General features: G+C 33.1%; 1 protein-coding gene across 1 annotated transcript; it reads left to right on the top strand.

Moving 5' to 3' along the window:
- Window positions 1-1,548: 1,548 nt before the first annotated feature.
- Window positions 1,549-14,032, top strand: LOC101262628 (casein kinase 1-like protein 11). The gene is made up of 14 exons (XM_004242318.5): window positions 1,549-2,274; window positions 2,399-2,439; window positions 3,611-3,680; window positions 4,579-4,727; window positions 4,823-4,918; window positions 10,662-10,732; window positions 11,486-11,547; window positions 11,649-11,712; window positions 11,836-11,920; window positions 12,198-12,324; window positions 12,458-12,531; window positions 12,626-12,689; window positions 13,078-13,211; window positions 13,522-14,032. The coding sequence occupies exons 1-14, from the start codon at window positions 2,199-2,201 to the stop codon at window positions 13,786-13,788; spliced, it is 1,380 nt and encodes a 459-aa protein (XP_004242366.1). The 5' UTR covers window positions 1,549-2,198; the 3' UTR covers window positions 13,789-14,032.
- The last annotated feature ends 11 nt before the right edge of the window (window positions 14,033-14,043 follow it).

Genomic DNA, 14,043 nt, shown 5'->3' with positions numbered 1-14,043 from the left:
AAAGGAGGTTGTAACTAACAAAGAAGTAGCATAAATAATTATATTCCTACCGTCCTATTACTACTGAGATAGACGAGATTCTTTTATTCTAAAAAAAATAATTCAAAATCGAACATTCAAAATCAAAAAATATATTATTATTTTTTAAATTCATGCACGTGGGACGACGCAGATTAAACCATTACAAGTTATGAGAATAGGTAGGGGTCATCCTTCATTGAGTCAATGTGTTAATAAAAATGGTTGGTCAGCTGTTCTTTCCATGTTTCCTAATTCCTTTCGACACCTACAATATACTTTTTTTTGAGAAAAGACTCAAAATAATTCCTCATCTTTAGGTTAAGGTTCAAAGTGATTCTTGAGTTTTTACGTGAAGCACTAATAATTTCTGATGTTCGCAATATTGATGCCCTTTTGGTCCTATATCCTAAATTTTTTTGCCTATTTTTAATATTAATTTTGTCCAAAATTTTATTTGAGGGATGTCCAATCATCTTTTTATATATTTAATAGAAATAATAACTCTATCCGAGAGAAGGTGATAAGAAAAACACTTTGTTTTGTTCACTAAAAATATTACTGCAGCTAAACTAAGAACATCTTAACATATGATTTTGTAGGAAAAGAAAAAATTATATTATTGCACGTGAAATTATCGTGATGAACCTCTCGACTTTACCTGCAATACGATTTCTACTAAACAAAACAAATTATTTTTCTTCTAACATTTTTTGATATTGATTTGTTATTTCTACTAAATATATAAAATGATGATTGAATATTCTATACATAGGTTATAGATAAATCAATGTAAAAAGATAGATAAAATTTTGACGGAGGACCAAAAGTGTCCCAATATTGCCAAGATAAAAAACTATTAGTGCTTTATGTGAAAACTCAAAAATCACTTTGAACCTTAATCCAAAATAGATAAACTATTTTGATCCTTTCATCTACTTTTTTGTTCCTCTTTTTTTAAAGAAAGTTTACAGCTTGATGGGGGCCAAATATAATATAACGAGGAATTAAGATCTCTCCATCTTTTATGAGTAATTTACTCTCTATTTTATAGCTTTTCTATAAAGATATTTTTAATTTTTTACTTACTAGAAATCTTTTTTTATACATTCAAAATTTGATTATTATTTAAGAATGATTGATCTAATATTTGAACTGTGTTTGAATAACTGTGTTGAATGTGAATATATATTTCCAATATTTCAATTTATATATAGCAAAAATTAATCGCACACGAATTTAGGCATACAACTATTTTTATTTATAAAATTAACCTTGTACTTTGAATGATACATATCACCAAACTTTGAATAAATTAAATAAATGATGGTTTATGCACTCAATTTAATTACTAGTTATTTATATGTCTTAAATTGTGTGATACTTTTTTATTTTTTTGGATAAATTTCAAAAGTGATTTTTTTCTATAGTTAGTAATAATATTCTAACCTTCTCTTTCAGCCTTAATAAGATAATTCTAAGTCCATTAAAATTTGTATTACTTATATTATATATATAAGTAATACAAATATCTATTTAATTTGGAGAAAAATATTATTTTCCTTATCTTTTCTTTTTGTCCTTGTCCTTTTTCTTCAATATCTCCATCCCCACACGTATATTCATTTTTCTCTCTCTCTTGATAGCTTTTTTCACAGCATACAGCATCAAAATCATTTGCTTTCTTTTTCTAAAAAACTCTTTTTTTTCCTTTCTATTTCTCACTTTGCCCCTCGATCTTCGCTTCTTTGTCCCCTTTTTTCTGATTCCTCTGTCGAAACAAACCGAAACTTTTCCATTTATATAGAAAATATACGCGGTTTTTGTTACTACTTTGTATCCTACATTCATTGCCTTTTTTTTTTTTGTTTTTAATTGATCAATGGGGATCGATGACTTAATTTGTGATTTAGGGTTCTAATTCTTTATGGGTATTGGAAGATCGACCCGGGATTTTTTTTGTTTTTTGTTGAAGGATGTAGCTGAATAAGACAGTTGTTTGCTGCATAATTTTTAGATATTTGTTGTTGTTGTTGGGTCTTGCCTCATTGTGGGGTTTCGATTGAAAATTGAATTGTTTAACGATATTTTGGTGTGAAAGTATTGTTCTTGGCGAAAAAGGTGATTATTGCTGTGGAAGTATTGTTTTTGGTGAATTTGAAGAGGGTGATTGAATCACCATGGATCATGTCGTGGGTGGGAAGTTTAAGCTGGGAAGGAAGATTGGAAGTGGGTCTTTTGGCGAGCTTTATTTAGGTATGTTCTGTTATTACTTTTGTTCATTGATTCTGTTTGATATTATATGATTGGGGATTAGCCTCATTCTGCATTTGTATTTTTAGTATTTTTTTTTTACCTGTTTATGTCTTTGTTGATTCAGGTGTGAATTTACAAAATGGAGAAGAAGTTGCTATTAAGCTGGTATGAGCTCATCTCTAACCATCAATCATCAATCTTATCTGATTTTTTCTGCATAGGGGGAGTTTGCTTGTTTGGATTTATTTTTCTCTGTGTAATGCCTAATGTTGTTATTGTGACATTAAATTTATCTAGTTTAGCTTATCCGAAATCAGGTTGGATCAGCTATGTGAATCTTGTATGTCTATTTCTGCTTTATTCAGTACATTTCAGTCCAATATTTACCTTTAAGGAAAATTAAGGTAATACAATGTCACACTTATCCATACACAGGTAATTAGTTTGATCATAATTAATGGCTTAGGCAGATCATTTGCTTCTCTTGTCCTTTGATCTCTTGCTATCATGCCATTTTGCCATTATATTTAATATCAGAAGAGTTGTGGGGCATTATCATGTTGAATTAATCTTATGAGATCTCTAGTAACTTTTGTTCAGTATATTTATTCTGGTGGTTTGAGTTTTTTTACCTATCTACGGATTGATTCTCTGATGATAGAAAGAGGGAGGATAGAGGATCACGCTTACAGGCTTAGCTTGGTTTATTCAGCTGAGGAACAACAAGAAATGATGAAACTTTTTTTAGCATGATTGTTTATTCTGAAATTTAAGGTGTGTATCCAATAGAAGCTTTGTAAGTTGGTGGAACACAGGACGAATGTGCATCTAAGATATTGAAGTAGCATCTAACTTGCTGTAATACTTCATTTTCCGGAAGAGGTTCCTAATTTAAGTAGAACTGCACTAGGTAGTTATAGAAAGCAACTTAAATCTATTTTTTTTATCTGAGTGTTACCACCAAAAAAAAAAAAAAGAAGAAGAAAAGAAATAAGATGTGGAAAAGGGTAGAGTGGTGGGCCCATTGTCCCTGATTTTCGAAGGTTGCGGTTGGCCTAAAGGGTTGGATCTAGATGATTTCTTGTTGGTAAAAAAAAAAGAATATGAATTGTCAAAATTAATTACAAAGCAGCCATGTTTTCTCATTCCACAGGCTTCTACGGTCTTTTAATATCATGCTGCTTATGGAATCAAGACTAGTTTTCTGAATATGTTTGGCATGCTTATTTCACAAGTATATGTTTTAATCTGTTGTGTATTATGGGTCTCAAGACTCTTAATGTTTGATGTGATAGGACCGTTCTTAGGGTTTTTCTCTTGTAATTTTAACTTTCAGGAATCTGTGAAGACGAGGCACCCTCAACTGCACTATGAATCGAAAATTTATATGCTACTCCAAGGAGGAAGTATGTCTCACTTCCACCCACTGATATTTGATATCATCTCTTTACACCATATGTTGAAAATGTGATTTTTATTCTTGGATAGTAACTCTTAAAAACAACTCCAAAAAAGCTCTTAAAATGAAACAAAGAGAGAAGAACAGTGGAGTGCCACTAAAGTATTAATATGGTCTGCTTTTCAGAACGTTGCACTTGCTGGCCCCTTGTTTTAATTTTCAAATAATGGATCTATCTAGCTGTTTGTTTGGAGATTTTGCTTTTCATTTTTATGCAACTTCTATTTTACATATGGCAAGTTATTATATTAATGGAAAAGGAAACTTACTTTGTATGGGCTTGTTTGAATTCTCCTTTATTTGGCAAGGTTGATTCATTAATTAAGTACCATGGAAGTAGCACCCTAGAGTGTGGCGTAGTGGTCAATAAATGGGAGGAGAACCACGAGATCTTAGTTTCAAAACTCAGCAAGGTAATAAAAGAAAAAAGAAGAGAAAACCACAAGGTTATCTTTTCCCATCTGCCTAAGCCTTGATAAACAGAGTTATTCAGTCATGTGTTGGTAGGAGGTAGCGTGTATTGGGTGGAACAATCAAGATTTACACAAACTGGTCTGAGCACCACTATAATTAAAAGAATTACCAATGAAGTACTGCAGAATACCTCCAAATCATTGCAGCATAGCTGTTATAGTTTCATCCCTAGAAATTCCAAAAACTCAAAGCATTCCGTCAAGGCATATACCATGCTTTTTTCCTATGCCAAAATACAAAATTCTTGTAACATTTTTTTTTAACTATTGAATATGATGTTTTTGTCGTTTATGTTATAGCAAGTAAATTTGCCAGTAACACTCTTATGAATAGTGAATTAATCTTCTTGTTCTTTGCCATTTTGAATGAAGCCGGGATTCCTAACCTCAAATGGTTTGGAGTGGAGGGCGAATACAATGTAATGGTCATTGACCTTCTTGGACCAAGTTTGGAAGACCTTTTCAACTATTGCAACAGGTTGTTTACTTTGAAAACAGTGTTAATGCTAGCAGATCAACTCGTACGTATCAACATGCCATTTCTTTTTAGAGAGTAACATTCTAACATGTTTTTATGTACTTGAGCTAATAATAACTTATCTTGTGCCATTCTTAGATTAATAGAGTTGAATACATGCACTCCAGAGGATTTCTTCACCGTGACATAAAGCCAGACAACTTTTTAATGGGATTAGGTCGGAAGGCAAATCAGGTAAGCGTTCATGCCCTGCTTGTACAAACTTATTTTGGCATAATCAAATTGAAATCCTAAGTATTCCGTCATGGCTCTGGCCAATTGTTGCTTGTCGATGTCTGTTTTCCAGCAGCTCTTTCTTCCTTATAAGTTGGGATCATTATTATCTTTACCGTGTAAAAGAAAAGAATAACATAGTTTTGGATAATTGGTGGTTTACTGAGTTCAGCCTTCAGGTTGGCTAAAGTCTATAACTGAGATTTGGTTGAGGAAACAATTTTTGAAGTGTGATTTTTTATTCTTGCAAGTTGCTTCTTTTTAACTGTGCATGCCATCTCTATGCTTAAATTGGCAGCGCAACTTTTGCTTAAGTTAGAGGCTGTGCATGTTGATGGTTGATTGCCCAACTACTGGCTTGTAATTTGTAAGCTACTAGGTGTAAATCATGTCATACAGCAATGCTTGTTGCAGCTTACAAAGTCTACATTTATATCCAGCTTTCTTCATGAATGGGTTCTACACTTTAACTGTAAGATACCTCATGTATTGTTGCTGAAAAGATTGCAGTTCTAACAAGGGTTTCAGGCTGCCTCTTTCTTCACCTTTCACGGGGACTTACAATACCACATGTTCGCTATCATTAATATCAGACTGACCACCATCTTGAAACCAAGTCAAAACTTGTGATAAAAGATTTAAGAACTATAATAAAAGTTCATTATAACTTGATTAGATCCAGATATTAGACAAGAACATCATACAGAGATTATGAAGCTAGCATAGATATGAAAATTACCTTAGCCGGCCATGGAGGCGGCAATCATAAGAGAAAAATAATAAAAGGAATAAAAGAAAATACCTTGAAGAATAATTTTCGAACCAAAGTGATTCTTTATTGCTCACAAGAGAGTTTTTACAGAAGAGAGACGAGAGAAAACTTAAAACTTAATTCAAACTTATTGTCTGAACTTGTCTATGCCTCTGAATGAGGCTCCTTATATAGAAAAAATAAAAACAAAGTGGGGTCCTTATATGGGCCCTACATACTGTTTTAAACACTATTATTGTTCAAAATAAGATTTCTGATAAGATTTCGAATCTTGAATACTGTTTAAGATAAGATTTCTGATAAGATTTTAAATCTTATCCTTTCCTTTCAGATTTTTCATTATTGTGCCATCTTTTTCTTTCATGGATACCAGGAATCTTCCACTTTCTGTAGTTGTCCTTCTGATAGCTCAATATTTTGGTCTACCGATTGTCCATCAGCTGTATCACTCTGTCCTCATAGAAGTGTCTGATTTATCAAACTCTGCGATATTTGTTAATAATTTTTTTTTAGTTTCAGCCAGATAATTGTTTATCATTTCTTCCTTATTTTCATCTTGAATGGAAATTCTTCTAGCAATATTCTTGATTGAACTTCCGGTAGAGATGTCCCTTTGAGGGAAGTCCTGATATATTTTAATAGTGCTGGTGATTTGATCCAGTAGTTCTTGTCCATATAAATGACCTGTTGCTGGATCTTTTCTGTTTAATTTATCCCAAAAATTTGTAAAATATTTTCGGTATAAACAAGGAATATTTTCAATTGGTGTATAACCCACTTCTGAAGTCCACTTATGGATCCAAGGAATAGAAAATTCTATAAAAAAATACATTTGATCAATTTTCTCAATGCTTGAGACATGATCCTGTAAAGATAGATTTGTTATAAACGGGGAGACTTTTGCCCATTATTTGTATAAAATAAGAACATTATTAGGTAAAATTTTTACTGTTGGTCCATGCATAGACCACCAATTTAAAAACCAATTTGGCAAGTTTTTTGCAAAGACTTTAGCACAAATTTTTATAAACCAAGTGTGCTTTAATTTGTTGTTATTATAATAAAAATTTTTGTGAAAGACTTGGATATAATCCCAATATGTAAAATTCATATTTACACCATTCACTGAAACATGTCTCTCCTGCATAGTGGAGATTCCCCAGTCTTCAGCAGATATAATCTGATTAATTGTGATTTTGGAGAAGTTATAAACACTCTTATCAAAATCGGAGAAGTGTTGAAATTCTGCACTTCCAGTATAACTTAGAATGGATTCATAATAGGTCCGAGTTTTATAAGCCTCGCCAGGGAAATATAATCCTTTTGTAAGATACCTTTGGAGTATATTTCAAGGTTCATTACTTCTCTGAATATTAGAGTTTTCTAAAAGAAATATAATTTCTTTTTTCGCCGTTTTTTCTGGAACACTGACTGGGTCAGTTTCTTTGGCTAAAGAAGCATAAGTATAACTTTGCTCTTTTGTCTGCAAATATGCTTGTATTTGTTCATATAATGAACTATCTTTAGGAATATCCTTAAGATTTATTGAAGATGAAGCTGATGAAGAAGCTTCTTCAATCTTTGATTTAATCAAAGTTTTGTTCCCATGTTGTATAACTGGAAAAAAAGAGTCGTATGATGACCTTGTAGAGTGTGAAGAGGATGATCTTCCCCTTCCTCGACTTCTTCCCCCACGACCACGTACATGTGACCATGGCGGAGGCTCATTGCCTGCCATACTGCCAAGGTAGAACAAATAGATTAGTATAAATCTGAGAAATATCCCTCAATATCAAGTTCCCAGTCATTATCAGCCAGGGAAAGGTCAGAATATCGAGACCCTAATATAAAGAAATCCATAGCAAGATCGTCGACAATTATGTCTAAGATCCTTTCTTTTGAGTCTTTATCTAAAGGTAGAATCTTTAGAATAGTAATAAGAGTTTTTTCTCCAAGGAAATACTGATAAGAGGACATTTTATACAAAGAAATTAACAATTCAAGAATTCTCTTGATAGGAAATCAGGAAGAGAATTATCAGTTCCCCTTTTATAATGGATTTCGAAGTCGAAAGGAGCTAATTGTGCTTGCCACCTGGCAAACATTAGCTTCGAAATATCATGTTTAAAACTTTATCAAACATGTATTTGACTGATTGAGCATCAGTTCTAATAATAAATTTCTGATTATATAAATCATCTTGAAATTTTAAAACGCATTTAACAATACAAAGCATTTCATGCGCAACAGTCGCATATTTGCGTTGAGACTCAGACCATTTGCCTGAATGAAATTGAACAAGATATTCAATTTTGTCATGGGGATTAAATTGCTTTAAGATTCCACCATAACCAATATTTGAAGCATCAGTCTCAATAATCTTAATCCAATTTGGATTAGCAAGAGTAAGACAAGGTAAATATTTAACTCTTTGTTTAATGGATTTGACCAAATTAGTAAGATCATCATTCCAAGGTAACATTCTACCTTTCTTCAACCTGTTTGTCAAAGGAGCAAGATCCTTAGATAGATTTTTATAAAAAGGAGAAATATAATTTAAACTGCCCAAAAATCTTTGAAGCATAGTTTTATCAATTATTTCATCAGGAAATTTTGATGCAAAATCTATGGATCGCTGAATAGGGGTAATTTTTCCCCGACAAATTTGATGACCCAAAAATCTCACATCTGTTTGAAAGAGACTCATTTTGGTTTTAGATATAACCAAACCATTTTGAATAACAATATTCTTGAAAATATTAAGATGCTTTATATGAGATTCTAATGTTTTAGAATAAACAAGAATATCATCGATATAAACAATAATGAAATCCATATAAGGATTAAAAATATCATTCATAATTTTTTGAAATTCAGAAGTGCGTTTTTCAAACCAAAAGGCATAACATTCCATTCATATTGACCAAAAGGAACATTAAACGCAGTTTTATAAGTATGTTCTTTAAAAATTTGAATCTGCCAATAACCTGATTTTAAATCAAATTTTGAAAATATATTGGCATCATATAATTTGTAAAGAAGATCTTTCTTATTAGAAATGGGATACCTTATCCATTTTAAAACTTTGTTCAAAGGTTTGTAATTTATTACTAACCTGGGAACACCTCTCTCTTGTTCTGCAGCTTTATTAACATAAAATGCAGTACAAGACCATGGAGATTTAGAGGGTTTTATAAGTCACTTTTGGTTTATAAAAATTTGTGCTAAAGTCTTTGCAAAAAACTTGCCAAATTGGTTTTTAATTTGGTGGTCTATGCATGGACCAACAGTAAAAATTTTACCTAATAATTTTCTTATTTTATACAAAGAATGGGCAAAAGTCTCCCCGTTTATAACAAATCTATTTTTACAGGATCATGTCTCAAGCATTGAGAAAATTGATCAAATGTATTTTTTTTATAGAATTTTCTATTCCTTGGATCCATAAGTGGACTCCAGAAGTGGGTTATACACCAATTGAAAATATTCCTTGTTTATACCGAAAATATTTTACAAATTTTTGGGATAAATTAAACAGAAAAGATCCAACAACAGGTCAGTTATATGGACAAGAACTACTAGATCAAATCACCAGCACTATTAAAATATATCAGGACTTCACTCAAAGGGACATCTCTACTAGAAGTTCAATCAAGAATATCGCCAGAAGAATTTCCATTCAAGATGAAAATAAGGAAGAAATGATAAACAATTATCTGGCTGAAACTAAAAAAAAATTATTAACAAATATCGCAGAGTTTGATAAATCAGACACTTCTATGAGGACAGAGTGATACAGCTGATGGACAATCGGTAGACCAAAATATTGAGCTATCAGAAGGACAACTACAGAAAGTGGAAGATTCCTGGTATCCATGAAAGAAAAAGATGGCACAATAATGAAAAATCTGAAAGGAAAGGATAAGATTTAAAATCTTATCAGAAATCTTATCTTAAACAGTATTCAAGATTCGAAATCTTATCAGAAATCTTATTTTGAACAATAATAGTGTTTAAAATAGTATGTAGGGCCCATATGAGGACCCCACTTTGTTTTTATTTTTTCTATATAAGGAGCCTCATTCAGAGGCATAGATAAGTTCAGACAATAAGCTTGAATTAAGTTTTAAGTTTTCTCTCGTCTCTCTTGTAAAAACTCTCTTGTGAGCAATAAAGAATCACTTTGGTTCGAAGATTATTCTTCAAGGTATTTTCTTTTATTCCTTTTATTATTTTTCTCTTATGATTGCCGCCTCCATGGCCGGCTAAGGTAATTTTCATATCTATGCTAGCTTTATAATCTCTGTATGATGTTCTTGTCTAATATCTGGATCTAATCAAGTTATAATGAACTCTTATTATAGTTCTTAAATCTTTTACCACAAGTTTTGACTTGGTTTCAAGATGGTGGTAAGTCTAATATTAATGATAGCGAGCATGTGGTATTGTAAGTCCCCGTGAAAGATGAAGAAAGGGGCAGCCTGAAACCCTTGTTAGAACTGCTATCCATTAATATTAAGGCAAGCTCCATGCTTGAGTAAAAGTTTACCATACAGCCGAAACTTAGGATAAAACATTTAACAAAGCTGTAATACGTTTCAAATATAACTTGGTCATGAACAAAGCTAGATCTGGATGGCCGTGCGGACTACCGCCAGCCCCTAGATCCTGTTATGGAGAGTGATGTCTTGCGGGTGTGTAGGAATGACTTAAATTGAGCTCCTGATGTTCTCATATGGTGTTCGTGTCAAAGTTAATGTTTCTTTTCTCTTTAAGCTTTAGTGGATATACTTATCTGTTCGATCCACTATTATGGTTCTCTAGGTATGTAATTGGATGTTTATGCTTACCGGATACTAGTGTTGAAGTAAGAGCTCTAAGGAAAATAAAGTGTTGGTAGCTGATGCAATGATTTCTAAATACTGATAACAGGTTTACGCAATTGACTTTGGGCTTGCCAAAAAGTATAGGGATCTCCAGACTCACAAGCATATACCATACAGGTAACAGCAATCTTGACTTGATCTGGTCCTTGATAAATATGTGTATGCTCACACATCGGTATGCTCAAGAATCGTTTTATTAATGGAAAAAAAGAGCAGAATTCAGATTCTCTTTCACATCCTTAGAAAATCTTCATCATCAGGAACGTTGTATGCTGGGTTCTATTTTTTTTTGCACTTTTTCTGTTCTTTTGTTTTTTTTTCTTCTAGAACTCTTTTCTATGTTTTAAGTAAGAGAGTGGCAAGAAAGGCGCATGATCACCATTTACAGTGGCCTTCGTTTTTTCTCTAGTGAAAAATTATATCAATTTGCTTGACTTGACTAGTATTATTAGATTATTTTTCAATAAAGTATCAAAATCTGCTTCATTATGAAACTGAGTAGCTTTTCCTTTTATCCTTCCTCGTGACTTCATTCATCGTCCATGAAAGAACAGCAAAAGAAAAAGGATGATGACTCTGTGCTGGTCATTTTATTTTTGGGGGGATAGGTAGTTAGGTGTTTTTTAAGAGAATGCAAGGGAAGTGTAGTTCCAGGAAGTGTGCTGGTAAAAATTTTATTTCATTATTTAAATCCCTCTCATTCATTTTTGATAATGTAAACAAAAAAGTCTATGTTAGTAAATACAAGGAAATTAATAAAGAAAAAAAAGAAAGAAAGGAGGAATATTACTTTTCTCCTCAGTTTTAACAAATTTGTATTTTGATTTTGGATTGCCTCTATATGGTCTTCTTTATTATTATCTTCCCCAGGGAAAACAAGAATCTGACAGGAACTGCTCGGTATGCGAGTGTCAACACACATCTTGGAGTTGGTAGGTGTATCTTGTTTAGATTCTTGAACTACTTGGGGCATAGCTAGTTTCAGTACCATTTATAACTGATCAATTGTTGTCCTTTTTCGTTTTTATGGCAGAGCAAAGCAGAAGAGACGATTTGGAATCTCTTGGTTATGTGCTTATGTATTTTCTTAGAGGAAGGTTGAATTTTATGCGCTTTTGTTTTGTTTGCAACCATATTTCTGACTTTGTTGTGTTTCTTCTTATTGTAAATTCTGAGTGTTTTCCTGTTTCCTGACTTGGGACGGTTTCTTTTTGGCTTAGCCTTCCATGGCAGGGACTGAAAGGTGGTACTAAGAAGCAGAAATACGATAAAATCAGTGAGAAAAAGATGTTAACACCAGTAGAGGTACTTATTACTTGTATGAATACATCTTGGTACAACCTACATCACCTTTTGTGAATGATGAGTACATGTGCAAGGAAGTCACCTCGTCTCAATCTTTTGTTGAAGTATGATAGTAACACAAAACTTTTACCCTGCTTTGAGTCAAGTATGGATCATGTAATGTAAAATGAGCTCGTTGTGGTTAATAAAGTAGTCTGGCTTTTGTTTGGGCCATCTTGCCTCTGATTTGTAGTGCATGAGGTAACTCAGAGAAGATTCCCTTTTTTGTCCATAACAGGTGCTGTGCAAATCTTATCCGTCTGAGTTCATATCATACTTCCACTACTGTCGATCATTAAGATTTGAAGATAAACCTGACTATTCATATTTGAAGAGGCTTTTTAGAGACTTGTTTATTCGTGAAGGTACTTTCTCTTCTTTTTTATGATCTTCTGATGCCTACTTTTTCGGTCCGAAAATTTCCCAGCTGTTAGCAATCTCACTTTTAGTCTTTGATTGGCTTTTCAAGATTTGAATCACGACCTTTTATTGGTGCAGGTTATCAATTTGACTATGTATTTGATTGGACAATTTTGAAGTATCCTCAGATTGGTGCCAGTTCTAGAGGACGAGTTAGTATTTGAAAACCTTGTTTTGGATGTTATCATTGAAAATTGCTGCTCCACTTGCTTATGAGCAAAAGTGTATGCGTTGTATTTCTTCCAGAATCCTAGTGGGAATGCCGGACTAAATGCTGGGCCATCTGCAGAAAGGCCAGGAAGGGCATCAGGTATTATTTTTTTTGTTGAAGATGTAGATATTCTCCCAAAAAAAAGTTGTGCATATTCTCAAATAAGGTGTGATGTCTATTTTTAGTAGCTCCTTATAGGGTTCATTCGGCTGGGGTGACTAGTTTCATTAGGCATTTAGTAATTTCTTCAAGCAAGACACGTCAAAATCACGTCTTGTCTATGAGTTTTATTTTCAGTAACAGATAATTTGTAAAAATGTGTGCCTTTAAATTCCTGGATTATGAGTATCCGCTCTTGACCTTCTAATTTCCAGATGTGGTAAGGGTAATTTGTGTGCCAGCATCTACTTGTGTCTGCTTATTAGTGAAATTGCAGTGTTTGACAATTATCACTGGTTGACGCTTGCGTGTTTATTCTTTAATCTAGTGGGGCAAGATATTCGGGATAGATTTACTGGTGCTGTTGAAGCATTTTCCAGAAGGAATACTTCTGCAGCTGGTAGGCATGGGGAACACTCCAGACAGAGGACTTCAGAGGATATTCCTTCATCCAAAGATGTGGTATTGATCTCTCCTTTTTCTCTAAAAAAAAAGAAGAGAAATAACAGACAATCCCTTTCAATCGGCTCGGACTGTTTGTTTTGTAATCTATTTACTTGCTTTTGGTCAAGGCACTAACTGGATATTTAGTGAACCAACAGTTTATAATAATATACTATTCGTATATTAGCTGGAAGCAGCATAAGAAAAATTTATGTACTGTTTAGTTATACATATTTTATGTGGTAGAAATCTGAATTCTAGATATATTTATTCTGAATTTTGTCGCATTGAGCTACTAGGTAAGTAAAGCTTATTCTCTATTTTGCAGCAAGCTGATTCAGAGAGAGGCCGTAGCTCGAGAAATGGAAGCTCTTCTAAAAGAGCTATCATGTCAAGCAGCAAACCGACCTCTTCTGCTGAACCAACGGATAGTCGCTCAAGCAGATTAGTGTCAAGCACTGGCCGTCTATCTACCACACAGAGAATTCAGCAGGGAATTGAAACAAAACCATCATCATTCTCGCGAAGTTCACTCACAAAGGGCAACCATGATAACCCTCTTCGGAGCTTTGAATTTCTTTCAATCAGAAAGTAAGAGAATGCGCATATAAAGAGGGAATTTCCCGATTGATTTACGGAGGATGTCTCCAAGTGCTGTAAATTAGTTGATGTGCTGTACCTTCTATATGTGACAATTGATGCTTATCCAACTCATCATATTCCTTGTTTTTGTTTCTAGATTAGACCATAGTGCACTTAGACTCATCCAAAGAAATATTGAGTAAAGTGCGAGAGTTTTTTTATTAATTATATATGGATAAATATATTGTGCTACGAAATTGATGTTGCT

Source organism: Solanum lycopersicum, chromosome 6 (assembly GCF_036512215.1).
Source record: "Solanum lycopersicum chromosome 6, SLM_r2.1".
Taxonomy (NCBI): Eukaryota; Viridiplantae; Streptophyta; class Magnoliopsida; order Solanales; family Solanaceae; genus Solanum; species Solanum lycopersicum.
The sequence above is the reverse complement of the archived record's forward strand: the minus strand, read 5'-3'. Positions and strand labels throughout refer to the sequence as shown.

Excerpts from the sequence above, each read along its gene's own strand:
- LOC101262628 (XM_004242318.5), top strand. The coding sequence starts at position 2,199 with ATGGATCATGTCGTGGGTGGGAAGTTTAAGCTGGGAAGGAAGATTGGA. Across the intron at positions 4,919-10,661 it reads TAGGTCGGAAGGCAAATCAG|GTTTACGCAATTGACTTTGG; the intron begins GTAAGCGTTCAT and ends TACTGATAACAG. Across the intron at positions 13,212-13,521 it reads TTCCTTCATCCAAAGATGTG|CAAGCTGATTCAGAGAGAGG; the intron begins GTATTGATCTCT and ends TCTATTTTGCAG.